This window comes from Ranitomeya imitator, chromosome 1 (assembly GCF_032444005.1).
Source record: "Ranitomeya imitator isolate aRanImi1 chromosome 1, aRanImi1.pri, whole genome shotgun sequence".
Taxonomy (NCBI): Eukaryota; Metazoa; Chordata; class Amphibia; order Anura; family Dendrobatidae; genus Ranitomeya; species Ranitomeya imitator.
Genome location: NC_091282.1, coordinates 1,203,193,570 through 1,203,221,286, shown reverse-complemented (window position 1 = coordinate 1,203,221,286; position 27,717 = coordinate 1,203,193,570). Strand labels below are relative to the sequence as shown.

The window sequence follows — 27,717 nt, the reverse complement described above, 5'->3', positions numbered from 1 at the left end:
TAATGCAGCCGTAAAGGGCTGCCCCTAAATGAAAACAAGTCCCTGTCTGGCATAGCATAAGAGCCATAAAGCTAACTTGCATCACCACAAGGGGTTAAATGCAAGTGAAAATATCACGGAGCCCTGAACCCAGCCCAGCAAATACAATACCATGGGCTAGAAGTGTGTAACTGCCCCACTCAGGACCCCTGACGAAGCCTCCTGAGTGGGGCGACACGCGTTGGGTCTCCGCTTCACCTGCGCTATTTTTTGACCAGTTACACACTTCTAGCCCATGGTATTGTTACTGCAGGGCTGGGTTCAGGGCTCTGTGATATTTTCACTTGCATTTAACCCCTTGTGGTGATGCAAGTTAGCTTTATTGCTCTTATGCTATGCCAGACAGGGACTTGTTTTCATTTAGGGGCAGCCCTTTACGGCTGCATTAGTTATTGTATTCATGGTATTATGTGATACTCTGGTTAAGTTGCCCTTTACTCTGTCTTCTGTTATACATATAACCAGTCTGTTTTATTGAACTCTGTGTATTTTTGTGGTGATGTCCACATAGGTATTGCCTCATAAGGTATTGATCTATGATCTATGGTGCAGGTGTTAGCCCTATTTCGGGCTGAAGTTACAAGGGACAAGAATGTTGCCTTTTTCTCTAGTAACCACCACGACAGCACACCTGGAGGATGTTACCCCTTTCCTAATAGGGACAGGAAATGACAAGAGGTTAAATAACCCCTCCCTCATCCTCCCCCTCAGTGTTTTTTCCTGTCCCTACTAGGGATGAAGAGGTCATCCCAGGTGTGCTGTGCCGGCAGCGGTCACCAGGGGGAAAGCGATTCTATGCCGGGCAGCTGGGGAGCAGACTTACCTCTCTTCCCCGAGCGCTGCTCCCGTCTCTCCGGACTCGGGACTTCCGCCACCAGTCCGCACCGTCAAGGCAAGGTCTGGGCGGCATTCTTCGGCTGGAGGCCTCTCTGAGCTCTCCAGCCCCTCTCCTCCTCCGGCGCTGTGCGCGCAATGAGGGCTTCCGGTCTGAAGCCGGCGGCAGGAAGTGACGTCAGACGCCGGCCGGCTTCGGTACTCAGGAAGCTCCTTTGCGTTCCACGCTGGAACGCATGTCAGTTAGCGTGGATTTCGGCGGTTTCTCCCCCCACATCCGGACATTGGAGGAGGAGGTCCTCTCACAGGAGGACAGGTGCTGTGTCCGGTCGCCTATTTAAGAGCCCCGGACAAGAAGACGTCTCAGGTAAGACCACGGTGTGGTGAAAATCATGGAGACGTCTGCCTCTCGCTCTGCTATTGCAGATCCCAGCACCATCCCGGCCCCAGTAAGTAATCTGGCCCTGGGTGTCCACTCCCTGATGCGGGTTGCAATCTTATGATTCCTTCTCCCCCTTTTTTTCAGGGGGACAAGGAACCCGCATCAGGAAGCAGATCCAAAGCGGCACGAAAATGTGCTGTCTGTGCAAAGAAACTGTCCTCTTCATATAAGAAGACATTATGCAAAGAATGCACAGAAAAAGTGGTCAGAGAAGAGCAGCCATCTCTAATGGAAGAGATTAAAGGCTTGATCCAGCACGAGATCAGAAGCTCTCTGGCCACACTCTCCCAGCCCACACCCTCCCCCAGTACTCCTCCGGAAGCTAAGAGAAGGAAGCTTAATCCAGAGGATGAGAGGCATGAGGAATCTCAGGAGGAGATGTCGGACGAACATCCAGAGGAAGGTGAAATATCCTTAAACTCAGAGGCTTCTCAGCAGGAGAGATACTACTTCTCCTCCAGTGACATAGAAGAACTCCTTACAGCAGTGAGGAAGACTATGGAGATTGAAGAAGAGAAAACAGCTCAATCAGTACAAGATGAGATGTTCGGGGGTCTTCGTTCTAAGAAAAAACAAGTATTTCCCATCCACAGAAACATCCGTGATTTAGTTCTAGAAGAATGGGAGACTCCGGAAAAGAGGTTGACCACCCCGGCAGAAATTAAGGAACGTTTTCCGGTAGATGACGAAACTGCTTCATGCTGGTCGGAGATTCCTAAAGTAGATATCCAGATCGCTAGGGTAGCTAAGAAAACCACGCTACCATTTGAAGATGCCTCCCAGTTAAAGGACCCTCTGGAGCGTAAAATGGACGGGCTGCTAAGAAAGTCTTGGGAGACATCTGCATCTTTACTTAATATCAATTCGGTGTCTACCTGTGTAGCCAGATCAATGCACCGCTGGCTGGGTCAATTAGAGGAACACCTGTCCTCAGGCACTCCCAGGGAGGAGATCCTGGCCTCTCTACCTATCTTCCAGAAAGCGACAGGATTTCTAGCGGATGCCTCAGCTGAGTCCGTGAGGGTGGCAGCAAGGTCATCAGGATTATCAAATTCTGTAAGACGGGCACTCTGGCTGAAATCATGGTCTGGAGACATGACCTCAAAGATGAGGCTCTGTTCGATTCCCTTTAAGGGGAATTATATGTTTGGGCCGGCCCTGGATGATCTACTGGAGAAAGCTTCAGATAAAAAGAAGACATTGCCAGAACCTAGAAACCCTAGGAAAAGACCCTTTCGCTCTCAACAAGAGCATACTCCTCAATACAGAGGCAAGGGTAAAACAGGGCGCTGGAGTTACCCAAAAGGAGGGAGAGACAGAAATCTCTTTCTTTCCCAGCCTCAAAACCAGAGAAAACAATGACGCCACCAGGGTAGGGGGTCGTATTTCAAACTTCCTCCCATACTGGCAAGCAATCTGCTCAGACCAATGGACGTTAACATCAGTCAGAGATGGAATAAAAATAGAGTTGATATCATATCCTCAAAAGATGTCAAGAACAACATCTTTAGCTACACCAAAGCTACAGTCCATATTGATAGCGGGAGTACAAGATCTTCTACTCAACAAAGTAATCTCCTCAGTCCCGGAAGACGAGAAGAACAAAGGACATTATTCAAATTTGTTTCTAATAAAGAAACCAAACGGATCCCATCGAATAATAATCAACCTAAAACCTCTGAATCAACATGTCGCCTACAGAAGGTTCAAGATGGAATCGGTAAGGTCCACAGTACCCCTCATAGGACAAAATTTCGTCATGGCGACGATAGATCTACAGGACGCGTATTACCACGTCCCAATCCATCCAGCTTATCGAAAATTCCTAAGATTTGCAGTCGCCAGGGGAAAAGACGTAGACCATTTCCAATTCGATGTCCTGCCATTCGGGCTATCCTCCGCCCCGAGGATATTCACGAAGATCATGTCCGAAGTAATGGCCTACATCAGAGGTCAACGAATATGCATAATTCCATACCTCGACGACCTACTGATAGTGGCCCCCTCAGTTCCCACTCTTCAGGAACACCTTCAGAAGGTAGTCCAGATCCTATCGTCCCTAGGCTGGATAGTGAACCACAAGAAATCGGAGATGGTTCCATCAACAACAAAGGTCTTTCTAGGGGTCCTACTAGATTCTCGCAGCCAGACATCTTTTTTACCAGATCAAAAACGGACCTTGCTTACAGCAAAGATCAGAACATTGAAGGACAAGAAGATAACTTCTCTAAGATGGGCCATGTCGGTTCTCGGGACCATGACGTCGTGCATCCAGATGGTGTCATGGGCACAAGCCCACACCAGAGTACTCCAGACTTAAATTCTGTCAAATTGGGACGGATCCCCAGATTCTCTGGACAGAAAGATCAGGATACCACCGCACGTAAAGTCATCCTTGACGTGGTGGCTACAAAAGGAAAACCTACTGAAGGGAATTTCCTGGTCGCAGGATCCAGCAATCTCTATAACAGTAGATGCCAGCGAAAAAGGTTGGGGAGCTACGGTAGCCCAACACATATTTCAAGGGAGCTGGCCAAGCGAGATAAGTCAACGATCCTCAAACTTCAGAGAATTAAAGGCTGTAGAGGAAATCCTCAAAGCAGCGGTAACGCTTGTACAGAATTCCCATATCAAGATCTACTCGGACAACATGACAACAGTTGCCCATCTTCGTCATCAGGGAAGTACAAGACACGAGGATCTAAAGGCCATATCAGCCAGAATATTTTCCTGGGCCGAAGAACATGTTCTCTCTCTTTCTGCCCTGCACATAAGAGGGGAAATAAATGTACAGGCCGACTTCCTGAGCAGAGAAAAGATCCATCCCGGAGAATGGGGTCTAGACCCAGAGACTTTTCAGTTTTTGGTCAGGAAGTGGGGTCAGCCGGAAGTGGACCTGTTTGCGAACGCCCAGAACACAAAAGTGGATCAATTTTTTTCTCTAGATCCAACCGATCCGGGGCTAGGAGTAGACGCATTGGCCCAACCATGGACATTCTCTCTGGCCTACGCGTTTCCTCCATTACCAATTCTACCAAAGGTCCTACAGAAGATAAGGACAGAAAGAGTCAGTGTAATCTTAGTAGCTCCATTCTGGCCCAAAAGAAGTTGGTTTGGGTCCCTCATCAGCCTAAAAGTAGATGGACCAATAGCACTACCTCCGATCAAGAACCTCCTCTATCAGGGGCCAATACTTCATCCAGACCCCGAAAGATTACACCTGAATGCCTGGCTTCTGAATTCTCAATTCTGAGAACCAGAGGGCTATCAAAGAAGGTCATTAGTACGCTACAGAAAAGCCGGAAGACCGTTACCAATTCCATTTATCAGAAAATATGGAAGACCTATATATCATGGAGTGCTCCTGAACGGCCCAACCCAGATAGGCCGAACTTAGCCCGAATCCTTGATTTTCTACAGGATGGATTAGAAAAAGGTCTCAAACCCAGCACCCTCAAGGTACAGGTGTCGGCACTAAGCTCGTATTTCGACCAACCTCTATCCGAACACAGATGGATAAGAAGGTTTATGACGGCAGCATCCCGCATATCTCCAAGATCCATTAATATAGTCCCGTCTTGGGACCTCAATATAGTTCTGAAGGGACTTACACTTCCACCTTTTGAACCCTTGTCATCAATACCAATGGATAGACTCGCCTGGAAAACCACCTTCCTGATAGCTATAACGACAGCCAGGAGAGTAGGTGAACTACAGGCCCTGTCGATCAATGAACCTTACATGAGGATTCTACAAGATAGGCTTATTCTGCGATTGGATCCATCATTTCTTCCAAAAGTCGTCTCTGACTTTCATAAGTCACAGGAGATAATTCTCCCTTCCTTTTATCAAGAACCAAAAAATGAAGAGGAACAACAGTTCCATACTTTAGACGTTCGAAGAACGGTACTTTATTACCTTCAGATCTCAGATAAAATTAGGAAGGATCAAAATTTACTTATCCATCTTCATGGGCAGAATAAGGGAAAGAAGACTTCCAAATCTACAATTGCCAATTGGATCAAGAGAGCAATCTTGGAGGCCTATCAGATCCAAGGCCTTCCACCGCCAGAGAAATTCACAGCTCACTCTACCAGAGCAACAGCTGTCTCCTGGGCCGAGAAAGCCAGTGCTTCCATTGAGCAAATATGCAGAGCGGCCACGTGGTCCTCGGTCCATACATTTTCTAAACATTACAGGCTAGACCTGATGTCAAAGGAGGACTTAGCCTTTGGAGAAAAAGTCCTTGGGGCTATAGTCCCTCCCTAATAGATTACTCTTGGGTACTGCTCCAGGTGTGCTGTCGTGGTGGTTACTAGAGAAAATAGAATTATTCTTACCGTTAATTCGGTTTCTAGTAACTCACCACGACAGCAGGAGTAATCCCTCCCTATGCTTGTTATACGTTCTGAAAAGAATAAATATAATTTGAAGCATTCATTCTCCTGTGGTCCTTTATAATAACACTGAGGGGGAGGATGAGGGAGGGGTTATTTAACCTCTTGTCATTTCCTGTCCCTATTAGGAAAGGGGTAACATCCTCCAGGTGTGCTGTCGTGGTGAGTTACTAGAAACCGAATTAACGGTAAGAATAATTCTATTTTTAAATTGTTTTTAAGTGTGTGTTCACTTTATTACCTGTTTTCATGTGTACTGTAGTGTACTAATAAAGATTGTATATACCCTAGCTGAATCCTTGTTGTGGTGATCCCCATTTGTATGACCTTTACTTTTTCTCTTGTGTCCTTTTGGTTATGCGTATGCTATAGGTCAGGGTGATCCCACTCTATAGGCCGTGGTGCCCCCTCAACATATATATTCACAAGTTCCTATAGGTGGAGCAGAAGGGGCTCATTATATACAACTTCCTATAGGTGGAGCAGAAGGGGCTCGTTATATACAACTTCCTATAGGTGGAGCAGACGGGGCTCGTTGTATACAACTTCCTATAGGTGGAGCAGAAGGGGCTCGTTATATACAACTTCCTATAGGGGGAGCAGAAGGGGCTCGTTATAACTTCCTATAGGTGGAGCAGAAGGGGCTCGTTATAACTTCCTATAGGTGGAGCAGAAGGGGCTCGTTATATACAACTTCCTATAGGTGGAGCAGAAGGGGCTCGTTATATACAACTTCCTATAGGTGGAGCAGAAGGGGCTCGTTATATACAACTTCCTATAGGTGGAGCAGAAGGGGCTCGTTATATACAACTTCCTATAGGGGGAGCAGAAGGGGCTCGTTATAACTTCCTATAGGTGGAGCAGAAGGGGCTCGTTATGTACAACTTCCTATAGGGGGAGCAGAAGGGGCTCGTTGTATACAACTTCCTATAGGTGGAGCAGAAGGGGCTCGTTATAACTTCCTATAGGTGGAGCAGAAGGGGCTCGTTATGTACAACTTCCTATAGGTGGAGCAGAAGGGGCTCGTTATGTACAACTTCCTATAGGGGGAGCAGAAGGGGCTCGTTATATACAACTTCCTATAGGGGGAGCAGAAGGGGCTCGTTATATACAACTTCCTATAGGGGGAGCAGAAGGGGCTCGTTATAACTTCCTATAGGTGGAGCAGAAGGGGCTCGTTATGTACAACTTCCTATAGGTGGAGCAGAAGGGGCTCGTTATATACAACTTCCTATAGGTGGAGCAGAAGGGGCTCGTTATATACAACTTCCTATAGGTAGAGCAGAAGGGGCTCGTTATAACTTCCTATAGGGGGAGCAGAAGGGGCTCGTTATAACTTCCTATAGGTGGAGCAGAAGGGGCTCGTTATAACTTCCTATAGGTGGAGCAGAAGGGGCTCGTTGTATACAACTTCCTATAGGTGGAGCAGAAGGGGCTCGTTATATACAACTTCTTATAGGTGGAGCAGAAGGGGCTCGTTATAACTTCCTATAGGGGGAGCAGAAGGGGCTCGTTATAACTTCCTATAGGTGGAGCAGAAGGGGTTCGTTATAACTTCCTATAGGTGGAGCAGAAGGGGCTCGTTATGTACAACTTCCTATAGGTGGAGCAGAAGGGGCTCGTTATATACAACTTCCTATAGGTGGAGCAGACGGGGCTCGTTATGTACAACTTCCTATAGGTGGAGCAGACGGGGCTCGTTATATACAACTTCCTATAGGTGGAGCAGAAGGGGCTCGTTATAACTTCCTATAGGGGGAGCAGAAGGGGCTCGTTATAACTTCCTATAGGGGGAGCAGAAGGGGCTCGTTATAACTTCCTATAGGGGGAGCAGAAGGGGCTCGTTGTATACAACTTCCTATAGGTGGAGCAGAAGGGGCTCGTTATATACAACTTCCTATAGGTGGAGCAGACGGGGCTCGTTGTATACAACTTCCTATAGGTGGAGCAGAAGGGGCTCGTTATATACAACTTCCTATAGGTGGAGCAGAAGGGACTCGTTATAACTTCCTATAGGGGGAGCAGAAGGGGCTCGTTATAACTTCCTATAGGGGGAGCAGAAGGGGCTCGTTATAACTTCCTATAGGTGGAGCAGAAGGGGCTCGTTATAACTTCCTATAGGTGGAGCAGAAGGGGCTCGTTGTATACAACTTCCTATAGGTGGAGCAGAAGGGGCTCGTTATGTACAACTTCCTATAGGTGGAGCAGAAGGGGCTCGTTATATACAACTTCCTATAGGTGGAGCAGAAGGGGCTCGTTATATACAACTTCCTATAGGTGGAGCAGAAGGGGCTCGTTATATACAACTTCCTATAGGTGGAGCAGAAGGGGCTCGTTATAACTTCCTATAGGGGGAGCAGAAGGGGCTCGTTATAACTTCCTATAGGGGGAGCAGAAGGGGCTCGTTATAACTTCCTATAGGGGGAGCAGAAGGGGCTCGTTATAACTTCCTATAGGTGGAGCAGAAGGGGCTCGTTATAACTTCCTATAGGTGGAGCAGAAGGGGCTCGTTGTATACAACTTCCTATAGGTGGAGCAGAAGGGGCTCGTTATGTACAACTTCCTATAGGTGGAGCAGAAGGGGCTCGTTATATACAACTTCCTATAGGTGGAGCAGAAGGGGCTCGTTATATACAACTTCCTATAGGTGGAGCAGAAGGGGCTCGTTATATACAACTTCCTATAGGTGGAGCAGAAGGGGCTCGTTATAACTTCCTATAGGGGGAGCAGAAGGGGCTCGTTATAACTTCCTATAGGGGGAGCAGAAGGGGCTCGTTATAACTTCCTATAGGTGGAGCAGAAGGGGCTCGTTATAACTTCCTATAGGGGGAGCAAAAGGGGCTCGTTATAACTTCCTATAGGGGGAGCAGAAGGGGCTCGTTATAACTTCCTATAGGGGGAGCAAAAGGGGCTCGTTATAACTTCCTATAGGGGGAGCAGAAGGGGCTCGTTATAACTTCCTATAGGGGGAGCAGAAGGGGCTCGTTGTCTGCATTTTGTTCACTATAGAAGAAGCAGTGAGGGATTGGTTATCTGTAACCCCCTATAGTTATAGGAGCGAGGGGTTTGTTCTCTGTGGGGCTTGTTATTGGCAATATCTTGATGTGACGGATGAATTTGACCACTTGTATCTCAGTCCGATGTAGTGGAGCGGAGTTTGTCATCCTGCGTTTCATATAGATACAGCAGAACCAGACTGATTAGGGGTGAAGTAGAGATATAGCAGTGTGGAGTGTGTTCGCTGGGCCCGGCGCGGGGCATTCGCTTTCGCTGGAGTTTTCCATTAACCATCGGTCCCCTGGGTTGGAGGCCGTGTACTGTCAGTATATACCATGTATATATGAGTGAGCCGTCCTCTTCCTATATACAGGTTCAGCTCCCAGCATCGATTCTGGGCCCCCAATGAGACAGAAGAGGAGGTTGAGAATAAAGAGGTGGAGGCGATGCTGAAAACCCGATACATCTCCTTCCCAGGAAAGTTTGTGCCCGTCCAGCACAAGTGCAAGGCGCCGCTGGCCAACGGGTCCCTGTGCGAGAGGCAAGACCGGATAAAGGTGGGCGCGCGTCGTGGGTGGGTTAGTACCCGTGGTGTCATTTAGGGTCTTACCCGATTTCCTTTTGCTTTGCTCTTATTAAAGTGTCCTTTCCACGGGAAGATAATCCCACGAGATGAGCTCGGGGTGCCTGTGAATCCCGAGGACCGAGAGAGAGAAGCCAAGGAGAAGTTTGAGAAACAGGCCAGAGAACAAGGTTTGTAGCACTGCCTGTCCTCAGTCTGTGTGTGACGCCATTATTCCTATTGTACGAGCACTTAAAGGGGAGATCATGCTGCTGGGGAGAGACGCTGAAGAAATTGCAAAGTAGCCCACCGCTCCCTTACTTCCATTTTAAAAACAGTTATCTTATAATTTCATCTCCCATAATACATATATTGCTAAGAATATGCCATATAGTGCTAAGATGACGGTGCTGCCATACAAAGCCAACAGAAGTCATACTGGCTTATAGTTCTAAGGTAATATTGTCTTATGCAGCTCATATAATTCAGCAAATGACCCCCGTATAGCGCCAGGATGATAGTGCAATATACGAGCCTCGCTGCATTGCCACATATAGCTCATAAGATCTTGCCACATAGTAATCCCGTATATAGTGGTAAGATAATAATGAAGTTTGTAGCCCACATAATACCGCCATGTAGTGCAGAGATTAAAAAAACACACTATACAGAACAGATAATACTGCCGTGTAGTGCTAAGATGCCATAAGCACAATACTTCCATTAAGTGCCAAGATTAAAATGTCAAATCCAGGACCCATAATACCACTAAATATTGTAAAGCTAAAAATGACATATACAAAACACATACTGCCTAAAAGTGCCAAGATAATTCCTTATACAGGACACGTTATAACACCAAATAGTACAAAGTAAAAAATGCCATATACAGGAGACACGTTTCCACATTTATAGTGTCAAGATATACATAATTCTGCTGTATAGTTCTAAGAGAAAAGTTCCGTATACAGTAAACATAATACAGTCAAATAGTGCGAGTATAACCATTCCATTTATAGAACACATTGTATGGCCAAATAATGCTAGGATGTGTGTCCTATATAAGGCATTGTTATCCTGGCACTACTTGGCAGTGTTATGTGTCCTATATAAGGCATTGTTATCCTGGCACTATTTGGCGGAGTTATGTGTCCTATATAAGGCATTGTTATCCTGGCACTACTTGGCGGTGTTATGTGTCCTATATAAGGCATTGTTATCCTGGCACTACTTGGCGGTTTTATGTGTCCTATATAAGGCATTGTTATCCTGGCACTACTTGGCGGTGTTATGTGTCCTATATAAGGCATTGTTATCCTGGCACTACTTGGTGGTTTTATGTGTCCTATATAAGGCATTGTTATCCTGGCACTACTTGGCGGTGTTATGTGTCCTATATAAGGCATTGTTATCCTGGCACTACTTGGCAGTGTTATGTGTCCTATATAAGGCATTGTTATCCTGGCACTACTTGGCGGTTTTATGTGTCCTATATAAGGCATTGTTATCCTGGCACTACTTGGCAGTATTATGTGTCCTATATAAGGCATTGTTATCCTGGCACTACTTGGCAGTATTATGTGTCCTATATAAGGCATTGTTATACTATTTGGCGGTGTTATGTGTCCTATATAAAGCATTGTTATCCTGGCACTACTTGGCAGTGTTATGTGTCCTATATAAGGCATTGTTATCCTAGCACTATTTGGCGGTGTTATGTGTCCTATATAAGGCATTGTTATCCTGGCACTACTTGGCGGTGTTATGTGTCCTATATAAGGCATTGTTATCCTGGCACTACTTGGCAGTATTATGTGTCCTATATAAGGCATTGTTATCCTGGCACTACTTGGCAGTATTATGTGTCCTATATAAGGCATTGTTATACTATTTGGCGGTGTTATGTGTCCTATATAAGGCATTGTTATCCTAGCACTATTTGGCGGTGTTATGTGTCCTATATAAGGCATTGTTATCCTGGCACTACTTGGCGGTGTTATGTGTCCTATATAAGGCATTGTTATCCTGGCACTACTTGGCAGTATTATGTGTCCTATATAAGGCATTGTTATCCTGGCACTACTTGGCAGTATTATGTGTCCTATATAAGGCATTGTTATACTATTTGGCGGTGTTATGTGTCCTATATAAGGCATTGTTATCCTAGCACTATTTGGCGGTGTTATGTGTCCTATATAAGGCATTGTTATCCTGGCAGTATTTGGCGGTATTATGCCACAAATTCTGCTTCTTAATGATTCTGGTGCGTTTTTCTCTAACAAAAGGGAGAAGCCAGCGCTGCTAGTGGTCAGAACGCAATACTAAAAATGCACATGCACATATTAATTTCTGACTGTATATCAAAATGAGATATTTAGCAAACAATTGATCAATTCTTTGAGCCACCCCGCCACGTCACGGCATTCCCATGGGGCAGTCCTACTCTGCGATTTTTATATTCGCTGTGCCATTACGGCCTCCTTAATATGTTAGGCGAAAGACCACATTAGTCCCACTCTACGTTTTTTTGTTTTATTCACTGTGCCATTACGGCCTAAAGTGGGACCATATAGAATGCAAACCGTACCTGTAGCTTTTCTGAATCACTCCCATGGCGCCAGAAAGGGTATGCGACAATAACGGTCGACCAGGTCCAAGCCTTTTTCTCTACCCTGCCCCTTCATCAAAATCTAAGAATAAAAAACCTGTCTTGATATATCGGGGCCTAAATTTTTATCCACTAAACTCTATATATCTCTATCTGAAGTATCGCTGTAATCATACTGAAAAAAAAAAAAAGTTATGGCTGTAGACAAAAGGAGAGGGAAAAAAATAACGAAAAAAAAATGACACCGACCTGGTCCTCAGAGGGTTAAACATGATTTTTTTTTAATATATTTTTTATTGATATTATTTTTCCCCAGTCCATTGTAAAGTTTGATTCTTCAGGCGTCGAGGAAGGTATTAGATGCGCAGCCCCCCGACCACATGTTCTCGGCCCCCTCCGGCTGGGAGCTGACCCCTGCGGTTTAAACCTGATTGCTCTGACCTGTTAATCTGCAGTGTTCATCATTTCCAGCGGCTTCAAACACTAAAGCAAATTAAGTGGCTATTTCTGGTGTGGCGGGCGAGGAGGGCCGCCTGTTAGCGGGCAGGTACGAGGACAATCCGGCGGAGGCCGTACCTGAGCCAGTCACTTGTGAAATAGCATCTCTCCGCTAACTACAGTATTGATTCCTCCCGTCCGTCCACAAACTCTGTCATTTTCTTCCCCCCCCGTCACTAAATTTCGGTAACAATACACAAAGACCCCATCAGCACTCAAAAAAAGAAAAAAATTGCTGTTTTTTTTTTCATTTATTGATTTTTCAGAAAAGCCTTTAAATTGCTCCTTCATTTGCTGTAGCGCTCATTTTATCTGCACTGAGTGGCGGTATTCCTTTCCTTGTGTTTAAACAATCGCCTCGTCCGCTCGGTTACTAAACTGTGACGCCTTATTATTTGCGCGAGGTCCCTTAATCCTCCGTATCTCGTCTCGCACCAGTCATGGAAGCAGAGACGGGGGGTGGGATTGAACTCGAGCAGTCGGTCGGGTTGTTGAGTGACGGGATTTCCACTCTTGTCTTTGGAAAAGGCAATAGCGGGAATGGAAAAATGGTCATCCCCCCCCCATATCTGCAGCATAGGGGATACATTGGTATTCATCCCTGGGGTTCTGACCGCTGGGAACATTACTGATAGCGGAAACGTCCACCTGACCAGGTGCAGCGGTCAAAAAGAGGATTTGGCTTCCGGCCGCCTTGGGATGACCCTTTGTAAAAGCATTTTCTGGTTTAGGAAAACCCCTCTTCCCAGATGCATTTAAAAAAAAAAAAAAAAAAAAAAGCTTTACTCACCCTCCACAGGTCCATCACTGAGTCTCCACCTCTGTTCCTGAGGTTTGTAGCTATCTGCAATAATGCTGCAGCCAATCACTAAGCTCAGCTGCTCTGCCCAAGCCTTTGAGCTCTGAGTGGCTGCAAACAATAACAGCAGGAGCAGCAGCGAAGACTCAAAATTGGACCGGGGGATGGTGAGTAATGCACCATTTTTATTTATTATTTTTTTGTTTTTTTCAGTAACCAGAAAACCCCTTCTCTGTATGTGATATGCAGTGCACGTCAGGGGTACATATATATGGATTGGGCTCAGGATCGCAGTCCTCTTTTTACACGGCGGGTGCTGGCTGTGTTGTACAGCCGCCAAACGTTGCAATCAGAGCTCTCTCGGGTCACCGCTGCTAATTCTCAGAATCGCTGACCGCGGCATTTAAATTGGCCCATTCTGGAGAACGCGGACTCTTCACGACTACAGCCGGGAGCGTGCGGGAAACCTTTGCCGTCATATTTCTGCTCTTAATTTTTCATTATTCTGCAATTCTAAAGGACAGAAATATATTGTGCAAGTGCGCTCAATTCCTCCAGGGGGAAGTAAAAAAAAAAAAAATATTATGAGTAGATCCATTTTAGGCTAAAAGTTTCACTCTCACCATTTTGACAGTCTGGGGAAAAAAACGTGAAAATTTCTGTATTTTTTTTTTTTTTTTCCAAACCCCACAAAAAAAGGCAATTTAAAAAATCGTATGTACCCCAACATGGTAGCAATAAAATATTACCGATCACCATGCGAATAACCAGCCCTCGTATATCCATCAACAGAAGAGTAAAAAAAAAAGTCTCGGAGAACGGAAACACAAATGGAATTTAAAAAGGACGTTTTAATTTTTCAAAAGACTTAAAATAGAAAAATAAAATGGAGAAGTTTATTTTAGAATCCAGGCACCGGGTCACCACAAAACCCAAGAAACAGTGAAAAGGAGGAAAAATGAAAGATTGCCGATAACTGCAAGGATTGATTTATACATTTCCAGGTTCCCCCTATTTTTACGCCGCCTCCTGGCATTAAGGGTATGTCCACACATTCAGGATTTCTTGCAGGAATTTCCTGACAAAAACCAGACATTTCTGCCAGAATTCCGCATGCATTTTTTGCGCTTTTTTTCCAGAGCTTTCCCAATGCATTAAATAGCGGGATAAACGTGAAAAATCCGCAAAATTAATGAACGTGCTGCTTTTTTTTTTTACCGCGATTCGTTTTTTTTTTGCGGCAAAAAAACACATGTGCACAAAAATTGCGGAATGCATTCTAAATGATAGGATGCATATGTATGCGTTTTTTTAATGCGTTTTTATCGCAAAAAATCCTGAACGTGTGCACATACCCTAAGTCCTGGAATCACTTTTCATTGTAATTTTCATTTTCTCTCTTTCTTTTTTTTTTTTCCCAGATTGGAGAGACCCGGAAGTGATGTGGGAGATTGAGCAAGCCACCGGGGAGGATCTGGGATCATCCAGATGTCACAAGAAAGGAAAGAAAAAGAAGAAGAAGAAAAAGTATCCGAACCTGACGGACCTGAAGCAGAAAGCCAACACGTCCCGCTCCCGCCTGGAGAAGAAAGTGTTTAACACGTAAGACCCCGACCAGCGCCGCCCTCTAAGCCCAGATGCATGGGTATACTGGGGTTCCTACCGCCTCCAGTACCGGGGGCTGATCTGATGTCATGGAGGAAGGACTGCCTAAAGGGTTATTTTGTGTTTGTAAAAGCAAGCAACTTTACTATTTACTTTATTGAAAACTCCTCTCTGTTCTTGAGAACGGAGGGATTTTTAATTTATAGTGTACAGCTCGTAGCGTAGGTTACTGACCACCTCTGTGTATCAGCGGTGGTCGGTCTCCTAGGTAAGGAGCACATTTTTTTACACGTTACTTGTAGTGATGAGCGAACATACTGGGATAAGGTGTTATCTGAGCATGCTCTGGTGCTAACCGAGTGTCTTCGGCGTGCTCGAAAAATATGTTCCTGTCTCGTGGCTGTTCGACAGTAGCAACACATGCGGGATTGTCTGTTTGTTAGGCAGTCCCTACCTGTGTTGCGGCTGTCAAACAACCATAAGACATGCAGGCGCAGGGACACAAACATGTTTTTCGAGCTCTCTGAAGACACTCAGTGAGCACCTGAGCATGCTTAGATAACACCTTAACCCAGCACGCTCGCTCATCGCTACTTGTAAGCACTCCTCCGATACTGAAGAGGCAAAACTGCCTCCAGACCGGGCGCCTCAGACATGCAGCGGGTCTAAATTGTCAACCATCAGGAGCGCAGTGCCCCCGACCGGGAGCCAGAGGAGCGATGTGCTCCTGCAGAATGAACATGAGCCGCCGCCTTTGTCCTCTCATTATCATTTCTTCTTTAATTTGGCATGAATGTGAAGAAACATGATGTCATGTGCTTTCTCTCTCGAGATATAAAAAAAAATAGAGCAATATTGTCCTAAGGAAGTGGTTTTTACACTAGTGCTGTAAAAGTAAGTGCCCCCCCCGAGCAACCTATGATGGAAACTACCTGCTTCAGTATTCCAACAGCAATATGGCCGCCCGCTGTCACAAGACTTCATGGCAGACAGTCTGTAAAAGGACCAGGGACCCGAGTGGTTCTGTTTGGCTCTTACCAGCCAGGAGCTTTGGCCTCAGTTACAATCAAACCACAGCTTTTAAGCTGGCTGCAAAAACACAACACAATATCCCAGGAGGACACTTTGCAAAACAAATCTGAAGACCACAGGTAGGAGGACCCCCACCCATCACCAGGATGGGGATTTCTTCGTCTCTGGTGGTCTGACCAGCCTTTTACACACGCACATCCTGCCGATCCATTTGTGATGTACGGAAGCTCAGGACTCCATCCAAAGTCTATGAAGAAGGTAGCCATTTTTTTTGCACGACATCCATTCCTGGCAGTTTGGGACTTGAGCCCTTGTTCTGGCAATGAGTGGGGGGGACCCATCTCCAATCTATACATTATACGGTACATAGGTGATCATTTTGTAGACTGTTGATCGCAGGCTGGAGAGCGTCAGGTTGTCAGGATTAGGCCACATGTATGAGAATGATCTGGAGATGGCGCGGTAACGTCCCCGCTTTGCATGGCTCTTTTTACTCTTCACATCCAGACAAGTTTTCTAATAGTCTCGTAATTAGGTTGAGTGTCTGCGCCTCGGTCCCCCCGTACACCAGCACCGCTCCATACCCCAGTACACATCATAAAACATGGCGCCTGACAGCTGCTATCACAACACAAATTATATGACAGCAACAGGTCTTAATTACCGTGCGGATGGACATCTATAGGAGTGTACCAGACATCAATTAACGGCGCCCTTTCCCTGAGAACAAACCAGATTTAATTAGCTCTGGGGAATTGGAGGGAAATCATGCGTCCAGCTGTGGAAACACTGACAAGTAATTCCCGATTGTTGTAAATAAGATGTCCTGTGGCAGGCGGCTGACGCGGCCACGTCCTGGTGCCGTTCTGCCCGCCATGTCTCCAGAAGCAGCTGGCGCATGTTCTTCACAGACGGTGATGATTGCCTTGTACTGTTCTTTTTTTTATGTTTTATTCTCCAAGGAAATTGTTGCTTATTTAATATGAAGTAGATGGTACGCATCATCTGAACCCGACCACATCTATTGGGGGCGTCCTGACGCCATGTGAGGAGAAGCAGGCACCAGATAATCACTGTATAAACCCTCCTTGTGTTGTCGTTGCAGCCCCTTCTCGTACATCTAAGAGACTAAGTCGGCATAATCTGTTCCGCTTCCACTTTAGGGAAGGCGCAACGCAACATGTCGCGTGGTGGCGTCAGTCAAGGCAGGAGAGACCGATTGTGAAGGCAAAGGGTGCGCCGAACGCGGTCTGTAGACGTCCACCGGACCGCTCGGCTCAGTCTGTCCTGCCTTCATTGATGTAGCTGACATTATCAACACAGCCTATTGCGCCTGCGCAGCTCTTGTTCTCTACTACACAGGCGTGAGAGTCGATGATGGCAGTCAAGGCTGGAGAGACCGATTGTGAAGGCCGAACGCGGTCTGTAGACGTCCACCGGACCGCTCGGCTCAGTCTGTCCTGCCTTCATTGATGTAGCTGACATTATCAACACAGCCTGTTGCGCCTGCGCAGCTCTTGTTCTCTACTACACAGGCGTGAGAGTCGATGATGGCAGTCAAGGCTGGAGAGACAGATTGTGAAGGCCGAACGCGGTCTGTAGACGTCCACCGGACCGCTCGGCTCAGTCTGTCCTGCCTTCATTGATGTAGCTGACATTATCAACACAGCCTATTGCGCCTGCGCAGCTCTTGTTCTCTACTATGCAGGCGTGAGAGTCGATGATGGCAGTCAAGGCTGGAGAGACTTCAACTGCCAGGACAGAGGAGGCTCCAGTCATGACCTGGAGATGCCCATTGGATTGCTCAATTAGCATTTGGAGAGGAACAGTTGTGAAAGGCATCTTCTTAGTCACCACCCGAAATGTCCGTCCTCTCCCCACGCGGGATACATGCCCACTCATACTGCATGTGTATGTGAGGTGGTAGGAATAGCGGAACCAGCATTAGGATAGAGGATCACTTCCCGATCGCTGGAGCTCAGACCGCTATGAGCCCCACTGATTTCGACATCCGGGGCTCTGAAGCGTTCCATGTGAGTGGAGCGGTGGTGGATCATGCGCAGTTCTTCTCCAGTCATACTTAATGGGAGTGCCGAAGACCAGCCGACCACTGCGCTCCTCCATCTCCAGCGGCCCTTAGAGAACGGATAGAGGAGAGGCGCACATGGTCAACCACCGCTCCACTCACATGGGACTCTTGGGAAAGGTGGGGGGTCCCATTTAACATTAGTCTTCAAGTAGTTTTTCACATTTGCACAAAGGTTTTGCAACATTTTCAAAAAAGTCGCAAATGATGAATTAGGCTAAACCATCCGGATAAGGAATGCCACAACCATAACGCCGAGCAAAAGGCGGACAAAACCCAAGGAAGGAGAACTGTGAAGAGGTGCAAGAAAAGAAGCCACCATAAGGCCATGTTCACACGGTCAGTATTTTACATCAGTATTTGTAGCCAAAACCAGGAGTGGGTGATCATTACAGAAGTTCTGCATATGTTTCTATTATACTTTTCCTCCACTCCTGGTTTTGGCTTACACATACTGATGTAAAATACAGACCAAATACTGAATGTGTGAACATGACCTTAAGGTGTACCAAACACTTGTTCTTCACAGACTCGTTAGAAAAACAGACGTGTATAGTGCCATAGATTATAATGGCTATGTGTGCTATCCGTAAAAAAAAAAACATACCACACTATTGGAAACACAGACGTGTGAATGAGGCCTTGAGTGGAGTATTTTACAGATGAAGTCTTAACACTCAAGTGATGGCTGAAGACCACTTCAGGACCCCATATTCTTATGTACTCTCCAAATCGGCACAGTGATTGCCTATGTCTCCTTAGTATTCAGCATGGAGATCGTAGAGCGGGGTCTAAGCACAGAAGGACTGGTGCTAACCGAGTGTTTTCAGCGTGCTCGAATACTATGTTGGAGTCCCCACGGCGGCATGTCTCGCGGCTGTTAGACAGCAGCAACACATACACAGTTTGGCTGTTTGTTAGGCAATCCCCTGCATGTGTTTTGGCTGTTTGACAGCCGCGAGGACTCGAACATAATATTCGAGCATGCTGAAGATGCTCTGTTGGCACCCGAGCATGATCGGACAACACCCGATCACCACTGTCCACCATAGAGAAGGTCCTAGAATAAGACAACGTCTTATAGCTCTATAAGCCCTGGGTTTATAGAGGGAAAACCAAGCATATTTCACAAATCTGATTCATTTTGTTGACACTGTAAAACTGTTTTTTTTTTATTTTTGTGTGAACAAGCCCTTACCTATCTCGAATATGGTCAATGACTGACGTTGATCAGGATCTGCGACGCGCCAAGACATTAATATATGTGTATCCGTCAGTGCACCCCATACCCAGGCTCTACGTATAAATAATGTATGTGCCCAGGATCAATAGCGGCAGAGAATTAGGAAGAGGCTTCTAAATTGGATTAAGACAGGACATCCAGACGGTCGTAGCCCGGCACAATGTGGATAACAAGGATGCCGCGCCTTTGTCTACCGCAAGTCCTGCTTGGACGGCTGCCATTTATCTTGTAAGGTCGGCGGTAAAGAATAATGACAAAAGGTGGAGTGCGCACATTAAAGCCGGAGTTCAATTTGTTTACTCCTGTTATTAAAACCTTGTTGAATTAAAAACTATTTGTATGGCGGCACTTAATTTACTTAACACGTCCAATTTGTTCTGCCTGATCAGAACGGGAGGGACGAGCGGTAATTAATGATACCGCCTCCATTATTATTATTTTTTTTTCCCTCTTACATACCTTATAAACACTCCGGCAAAGGTAGAAGTAAAGCCGCGACCTATGTTATTTTTTTTTGTCTAATTTTTCCTTTTCTTTTTTTTTTTTCCCTTTTGCAGGCGATCAGTAAAACGAATGATAAGCGCAATGAACCAAATGGATCAGCGGCGACACGAAAAGTTTGCAAACCAGTTTAATTATGCATTAAATTAAAACCCGCCAGAGAGAGAGAGAGATAAAGCATCCAGAGCCGCCTTTTACATGGAAGACTTGTTTTAAGGACCTTTTTTTTTTTTTTAAAGAAAAATTGTTGTAATATATTGAGATATTTTTTTTCCCCCTAATGGTTATGGCTTAACTTATTTGCATAATTTGTTGTACTTTATGGATTTTTTTTTTAAAAAGACTTTAAAGATGTGTTTGCTATTTTAAAGAAAATTGCAATTACTTGGTTAAAAAAAAAATGATATATACGATATATATATTATATTTGCAAGAATAGTAGAATTTTAGTACAAACCCCGAGTAAGTAAGTTTTAAAAGAATCTTTAAAAAAAAAAAAAAATTAAAGACAAATATTTGTGTGTTTTTTTTGTGCACTTGCTCTGTTGTACGTGATCAGGTTAAAATCAAACGGTGAATTGGGGGGCAGTTAAAGTGTTATTCCAGTCTACAGAAAGTAACTCCACATTTTTTTTTTCGATTAGTGTGGATTAGGGTTGAGCGACCTTGACCTTTTTAGAGTCGAGTCGTGTTTCGCACAACCCGACTATCTTAGAAGTCGAGTCGAGTGGAATCGGCCGATTATCGCGAAAAGTCGGGTATCGCCCGAAACACGAAACCCAATGCAAGTCAATGGGGGAGCATAGTCGGCAGTGAGTGGAGGCCAGGAAAACACCTACACTGCCCATTTTAATGGCAAAAACATCCATTCTTGTTAAAGAAGCTTGTCAATCGTAATTTACCTTATAATAATTGGAAGGCATTTGAAATTGGGGGTCATTTGGCTAAAGTTGTGGGGGGTAGGGCTGGTTCAAGTAATTAGTGGGCCCAGTAAATCTGGACCACGTCACGGCAGTGGAGCAGGGAGAGGTAAGTATTTAAACTTTGCAAGTGCTGTGATCCTGAGCAAGCAGGGGGGGCCCACTCGTTGGCACTGGCACAGGGCCCCTCAAAGTACAGCGGTGTGTTTGCACGGCGGGGGCGCCTCCCACCGGCAGCAACACTTTTGCGTACTATGAGAGGCCCTGTGCCAGTGACGTCGCCAACTAGTATTCCTCCCCCCACCTGATGAAGGAACCTGCACTTTCATCTGCACCTTCCTCTTTGTCCCCGTGTAAGGTGGTATGGTATGCGGGAAGAGGAACCTGACTTTCAGCAGGGTCACAATCTTGCTGTGTAGCGTGCACGGGGAATTTTGCGTTATGGGTCAATGTACCAGCAGACTCATCTATCACTGGCTGGGCAATGGGCAGGATGAGGAGGAAACACAGATATAGGCCCAAAGAATAAAGTGGACTAAATGCAGTTCAAAATTGGTAACACAGGACTAACCAGGGGGCATTGCAGTGGAGGACAACAGGAATGAGAGGCTGACACAGAGAGTAGGCCCAAATCAGTAAGTAGTCGACATGCAGTTCAAAATTGGCAACCGTAGTAAACAGGCGGCCCAGCTTTGTTCAGTTGAGGAGAACAGCAAGGAGTGGCAGACACCGATAGTAGGCCCCAACCCAACTAGTAGGCCAAATGCAGTCTAACATTAACAACTACTTAACAAGAGCCTGAAAATGGAATTTCAGGACAGGAAACCAGGAGAACAGCAAGGAGTGGCAGACACCGATAGTAGGCCCCAAACCAACTAGTACGCCAAATGCAGTTGTTCCATTTAACTACAATTTAATGAGAGCCTGAAGATAGAAGTTCAGGAAAGGCAACCTGGAGAACACCTTGGAGTGGAACACACCATCTCTCTACACCCCATACCCAATTTGTAGGCCTAATGCAGCGTAGTTTCCAACCACTACTAAACGAGAGTCGGAAGATCGAAGCAATGTGGACGAAACCTGGGGAACACCTTGGAGTGTAACACACCGTCTCTCTACACCCCATACCCAATTTGTAGGCCTAATGCAGTGTAGTTTTCTACAACTACTAAACGAGAGTCGGAAGACCGAAGCAATGTGGACGAAACCTGGGGAACACCTTGGAGTGGAACACACCATCTCTCTACACCCCATACCCAATTTGTAGGCCTAATGCAGTGTAGTTTTCTACAACTACTAAACGAGAGCATGAAGATCGAAGCAATGGAGAGGAAACCTGGGGAACACCTTGGAGTGGAACACACCATCTCTCTACACCCCATACCCAATTTGTAGGCCTAATGCAGCGTAGTTTCCAACAACTACTAAACGAGAGCATGAAGATTGAAGCCCAGGAAAGGCAACCTGGAGAACACCTTGGAGTGGAACACACCATCTCTCTACACCCCATACCCAATTTGTAGGCCTAATGCAGCGTAGTTTCCAACAACTACTAAACGAGAGCATGAAGATTGAAGCTCAGGAAAGGCAACCTGGAGAACACCTTGGAGTGGAACACACCATCTCTCTACACCCCATACCCAATTTGTAGGCCTAATGCAGCGCAGTTTCCAACAACTACTAAACGAGAGCATGAAGATTGAAGCTCAGGAAAGGCAACCTGGAGAACACCTTGGAGTGGAACACACCATCTCTCTACACCCCATACCCAATTTGTAGGCCTAATGCAGCGTAGTTTCCAACAACTACTAAACGAGAGCATGAAGATTGAAGCAATGGAGAGGAAACCTGGGGAACACCTTGGGGAGGCAGACACCGTTAGTAGGCCCTACCAAAGTTGTACACCCAATGCAGTTTTAAAATTCCTAGAGGCTGAAAACAAGACTATTGACGCTCAGCTTTTTTCAAAGGAACACAGCTGAATTGAGTGGCGCAGACAGACACAGGTAGTAGGACTCAAACCAAAAATGTGGCTCACTGCAGCAGAAAAAAGTTACTGGGGTACACAAGCTGCAGTGCTCTGGGCAGTGGAGGACAATTTCAATAGTGAACCGCAGACAGACTTTGTACGCCTACTATTAAAAAAAGGATGCTCTATGCAATTATAAATAGGTTCTAGGGGTACACGGGCAGCAGTGGTGTGGTCAGTGGAGGCCTAGTGGAAGGAGTGACCGCAGACAGGCATCGAAGGCCTAAAATAATAACACATGGCTGTAGGCAATTTTAAATTGGTTCCAGGGGTACACGGGCAGCAGTGGTGTGGTCAGGGGAGGCCTAGTGGAAGGAGTGACCGCAGACAGGCATCGAAGGCCGAAAATAAAAAAATTGGGCTGGCTGTAGGCAATTTTAAATTGGTTCCAGGGGTACACGGGCAGCAGTGGTGTGGTCAGTGGAGGCCTAGTGGAAGGAGTGACCGCAGACAGGCATCGAAGGCCTAAAATAAAAAAATTGGGCTGGCTGTAGGCAATTTTAAATTGGTTCCAGGGGTACACGGGCAGCAGTGGTGTGGTCAGTGGAGGCCTAGTGGAAGGAGTGACCGCAGACAGGCATCGAAGGCCTAAAATAAAAAAATTGGGCTGGCTGTAGGCAATTTTAAATTGGTTCCAGGGGTACACGGGCAGCAGTGGTGTGGTCCGTGGAGGCCTAGTGGAAGGAGTGACCGCAGACAGGCATCGAAGGCCTAAAATAAAAAATATTGGGCTGGCTGTAGGCAATTTTAAATTGGTTCCAGGGGTACATGGGCAGCAGTGGTGTGGTCAGTGGAGGCCTAGTGGAAGGAGTGACCGCAGACAGGCATCGAAGGCCTAAAATAACACATGGCTGTAGGCAATTTTAAATTGGTTCCAGGGGTACACGGGCAGCAGTGGCCTGGTCAGTGTAGTAGTAGTATAAAGAACGGACCGCAGACAGGCATCGAAGGCCTAAAATAAAAAAATTGGGCTGGCTGTAGGCAATTTTAAATTGGTTCCAGGGGTACACGGGCAGCAGTGGTGTGGTCAGTGGAGGCATATTGTAAGGAGTGACCGCAGACAGGCATCGAAGGCCTAAAATAACACATGGCTGTAGGCAATTTTAAATTGGTTCCAGGGGTACACGGGCAGCAGTGGTGTGGTCAGTGGAGGCCTAGTGGAAGGAATGACCGTAGACAGGCATCGAAGGCCTAAAATAATAACACATGGCTGTAGGCAATTTTAAATTGGTTCCAGGGGTACACGGGCAGCAGTGGTGTGGTCAGTGGAGGCCTAGTGGAAGGAGTGACCGCAGACAGGCATCGAAGGCCTAAAATAATAACACATGGCTGTAGGCAATTTTAAATTGGTTCCAGGGGTACACGGGCAGCAGTGGTGTGGTCAGGGGAGGCCTAGTGGAAGGAGTGACCGCAGACAGGCATCGAAGGCCTAAAATAAAAAAATTGGGCTGGCTGTAGGCAATTTTAAATTGGTTCCAGGGGTACACGGGCAGCAGTGGTGTGGTCAGTGGAGGCCTAGTGGAAGGAGTGACCGCAGACAGGCATCGAAGGCCTAAAATAATAACACATGGCTGTAGGCAATTTTAAATTGGTTCCAGGGGTACACGGGCAGCAGTGGCCTGGTCAGTGTAGTAGTAGTAGAAAGAACGGACCGCAGACAGGCATCGAAGGCCTAAAATAAAAAATTGGGCTGGCTGTAGGCAATTTTAAATTGGTTCCAGGGGTACACGGGCAGCAGTGGTGTGGTCAGTGGAGGCATATTGTAAGGAGTGACCGCAGACAGGCATCGAAGGCCTAAAATAATAACACATGGCTGTAGGCAATTTTAAATTGGTTCCAGGGGTACACGGGCAGCAGTGGTGTGGTCAGTGGAGGCCTAGTGGAAGGAGTGACCGCAGACAGGCATCGAAGGCCTAAAATAAAAATATTGGGCTGGCTGTAGGCAATTTTAAATTGGTTCCAGGGGTACACGGGCAGCAGTGGTGTGGTCAGTGGAGGCCTAGTGGAAGGAGTGACCGCAGACAGGCATCGAAGGCCTAAAATAAAAAAAATTGGGCTGGCTGTAGGCAATTTTAAATTGGTTCCAGGGGTACACGGGCAGCAGTGGTGTGGTCAGTGGAGGCCTAGTGGAAGGAGTGACCGCAGACAGGCATCGAAGGCCTAAAATAAAAAAATTGGGCTGGCTGTAGGCAATTTTAAATTGGTTCCAGGGGTACACGGGCAGCAGTGGTGTGGTCAGTGGAGGCATAGTGGAAGGAGTGACCACAGACAGGCTTCGAAGGCCTAACATAACAAAAATGTCATTACAATGGTATTGTCAGTGGCAGGCATTGAAGGATGTCAGCGCATAGACTAAACATTGGTGGAGCTGTGAGATAATTTTGCAAGTGGTAGAGCACTGTTTGAGCTGGGGGGGGGGGAAACTGTCTTGTGGCCGGCGGTACAGGCCCAGGGCCCCTCATATTACAACGGTGTGTCTGACGTTGGGTGCGCACCACCACCGCCAGAGACACTTTATTGTACTAGGAGGGACCCAGTGGCAGTGCCGTCGACCAAAAGCGGGCACACCCACCTCTTCAGACAAACAGCACTCTCACGGGTGCTGTCGCCAAGTGTCGATACCACGGCCCCGTGTGGGGCGTTTGGCCATTTAGGGAGGTGTTAACATGTCGGATGCTGGACAATCAGGTGCAGAAAATTACGAGATTGGAAAAGGCATTCAGAATAGTCCACAGGCAAGACCTTTTCATAGGAAAGCTAGGTGTCAGCCGGGCAAGGTGGGGCAAAAAATTTCGAAATCCAGTTGTGGTTCATTTTAATGAAGGTTAGATCATCTACATTTTGGGTAGCCAGACGAGTCCTTTTTTCTGTTAGTATTGAACCTGCAGCACTGAATACTCTCTGATAGGACACTAGCTGCCGGGCAAGCAAGCTCCTGCAATGCATATTCTGCCAATTCTGGCCAGGTGTCTAATTTTGATGCCCAGTAATCAAATGGGAATGACGGTTGAGGGAGAACATCGATAAGGGATGAAAAATAGTTTGTAACCATACTGGACAAATGTCTCCTGTCACTTTGAATTGATGCTGCAGTACCTGTCCTGTCTGCGGTCATAGCAAAATCACTCCACAACCTGGTCAGAAAACCCCTCTGGCCAACGCCACTTCTGATTTCTGCCCCTCTAACTCCTCTGGTCTGCTGGCCCCTGCAGCTCGTGTGAGAACGATCACGGGCGCTGTGTGCAGGGAATGCCAGAAGCAAACGGTCAACAAGAGTTTATTGTTTGGTTGCTAATATTAGTTCCAAGTTCTCATGTGGCATTATATTTTGCAATTTGCCTTTATAGCGAGGATCAAGGAGGCAGGCCAACCAGTAATCGTCATCGTTCATCATTTTAGTTATGCGTGTGTCCCTTTTGAGGATACGTAAGGCATAATCCGCCATGTGGGCCAAAGTTCCAGTTCTCAAATCTGCGGTTGTGCTGGGTTGAGGGGCAGTTTCAGGCAAATCCACGTCACTTGTGTCCCTCCAAAAACCAGAACCCGGCCTTGCCGCGCCACCAATTTCCAGTGGCCCCGGAAAAGCTTCCTCATTAAAAATATAATCATCCCCATCATCCTCCTCCTCCTCTTCGCCCGCTAACTCGTCCTGTACACTGCCCTGGCCAGACAATGGCTGACTGTCATCAAGGCTTTCCTCTTCCTCAGCTGCAGACGCCTGATCCTTTATGTGCGTCAAACTTTGCATCAGCAGACGCATTGGGGGATGCTCATGCTTATTATGGCGTTGTCTGCACTAACCAGCCGTGTGCATTCCTCAAAACACTGAAGGACTTGACACATGTCTTGAATCTTCGACCACTGCACACCTGACAACTCCATGTCTGCCATCCTACTGCCTGCCCGTGCATGTGTATCCTCCCACAAAAACATAACAGCCCGCCTCTGTTCGCACAGTCTCTGAAGCATGTGCAGTGTTGAGTTCCACCTTGTTGCAACGTCTATGATTAGGCGATGCTGGGGAAGGTTCAAAGAACGCTGATAGGTCTGCATACGGCTGGAGTGTACGGGCAAACGGCGGATATGTGAGCAAAGTCCACGCACTTTGAGGAGCAGGTCGGATAACCCCGGATAACTTTTCAGGAAGCACTGCACCACCAGGTTTAAGGTGTGAGCCAGGCAAGGAATGTGTTTCAGTTGGGAAAGGGAGATGGCAGCCATGAAATTCCTTCCGTTATCACTCACTACCTTGCCTGCCTCAAGATCTACAGTGCCCAGCCACGACTGCGTTTCTTTCTGCAAGAACTCGGACAGAACTTCCGCGGTGTGTCTGTTGTCGCCCAAACACTTCATAGCCAATACAGCCTGCTGACGTTTGCCAGTAGCTGCCCCATAATGGGAGACCTGGTGTGCAACAGTGGCAGCTGCGGATGGAGTGGTTGTGCGACTACGGTCTGTGGACGAGCTCTCGCTTCTGCAGGAGGACGAAGAGGAGGAGGAGGGGGTGCGAACGGCTACAGCCAACTGTTTCCTAGACCGTGGGCTAGGCAGAACTGTCCCAAACTTGCTGTCCCCTGTGGACCCTGCATCCACCACATTTACCCAGTGTGCCGTGATGGACACGTAACGTCCCTGGCCATGCCTACTGGTCCATGCATCTGTTGTCAGGTGCACCTTTGTGCTCACAGATTGCCTGAGTGCATGGACGATGCGCTCTTTAACATGCTGGTGGAGGGCTGGGATGGCTTTTCTGGAAAAAAAGTGTCGACTGGGTAGCTCGTAGCGTGGTACAGCGTAGTCCATCAGGGCTTTGAAAGCTTCGCTTTCAACTAACCGGTAGGGCATCATCTCTAACGAGATTAGTCTAGCTATGTGGGCGTTCAAACCCTGTGTACGCGGATGCGAGGCTAAGTACTTCCTTTTTCTAACCATAGTCTCATGTAGGGTGAGCTGGACTGGAGAGCTGGAGATCGTGGAACTAGCGGGGGTGCCGGTGGACATGGCAGACTGAGAGACGGTGGGAGATGGTATTGTTGCCGCCGGTGCCCTAGATGCAGTGTTTCCTACTACGAAACTGGTGATTCCCTGACCCTGACTGCTTTGGCCTGGCAAAGAAACCTGCACA

The 27,717-nt window shown here is 46.8% G+C and overlaps 1 protein-coding gene across 1 annotated transcript in view; it reads left to right on the top strand.

The window, feature by feature from the left end:
* The window catches only part of UVSSA (UV stimulated scaffold protein A), a 100,757-nt gene extending 80,589 nt beyond the window's left edge, over window positions 1–20,168 (top strand). Inside the window, exons 11-14 of the mRNA XM_069744902.1 lie at window positions 9,083–9,266; window positions 9,351–9,462; window positions 14,598–14,778; window positions 19,700–20,168. Of these exons, the coding sequence (XP_069601003.1) occupies window positions 9,083–9,266; window positions 9,351–9,462; window positions 14,598–14,778; window positions 19,700–19,793 (571 nt within the window). The 3' untranslated portion in view covers window positions 19,794–20,168. The remainder of the gene's footprint in view (window positions 1–9,082; window positions 9,267–9,350; window positions 9,463–14,597; window positions 14,779–19,699) is intronic.
* The last annotated feature ends 7,549 nt before the right edge of the window (window positions 20,169–27,717 follow it).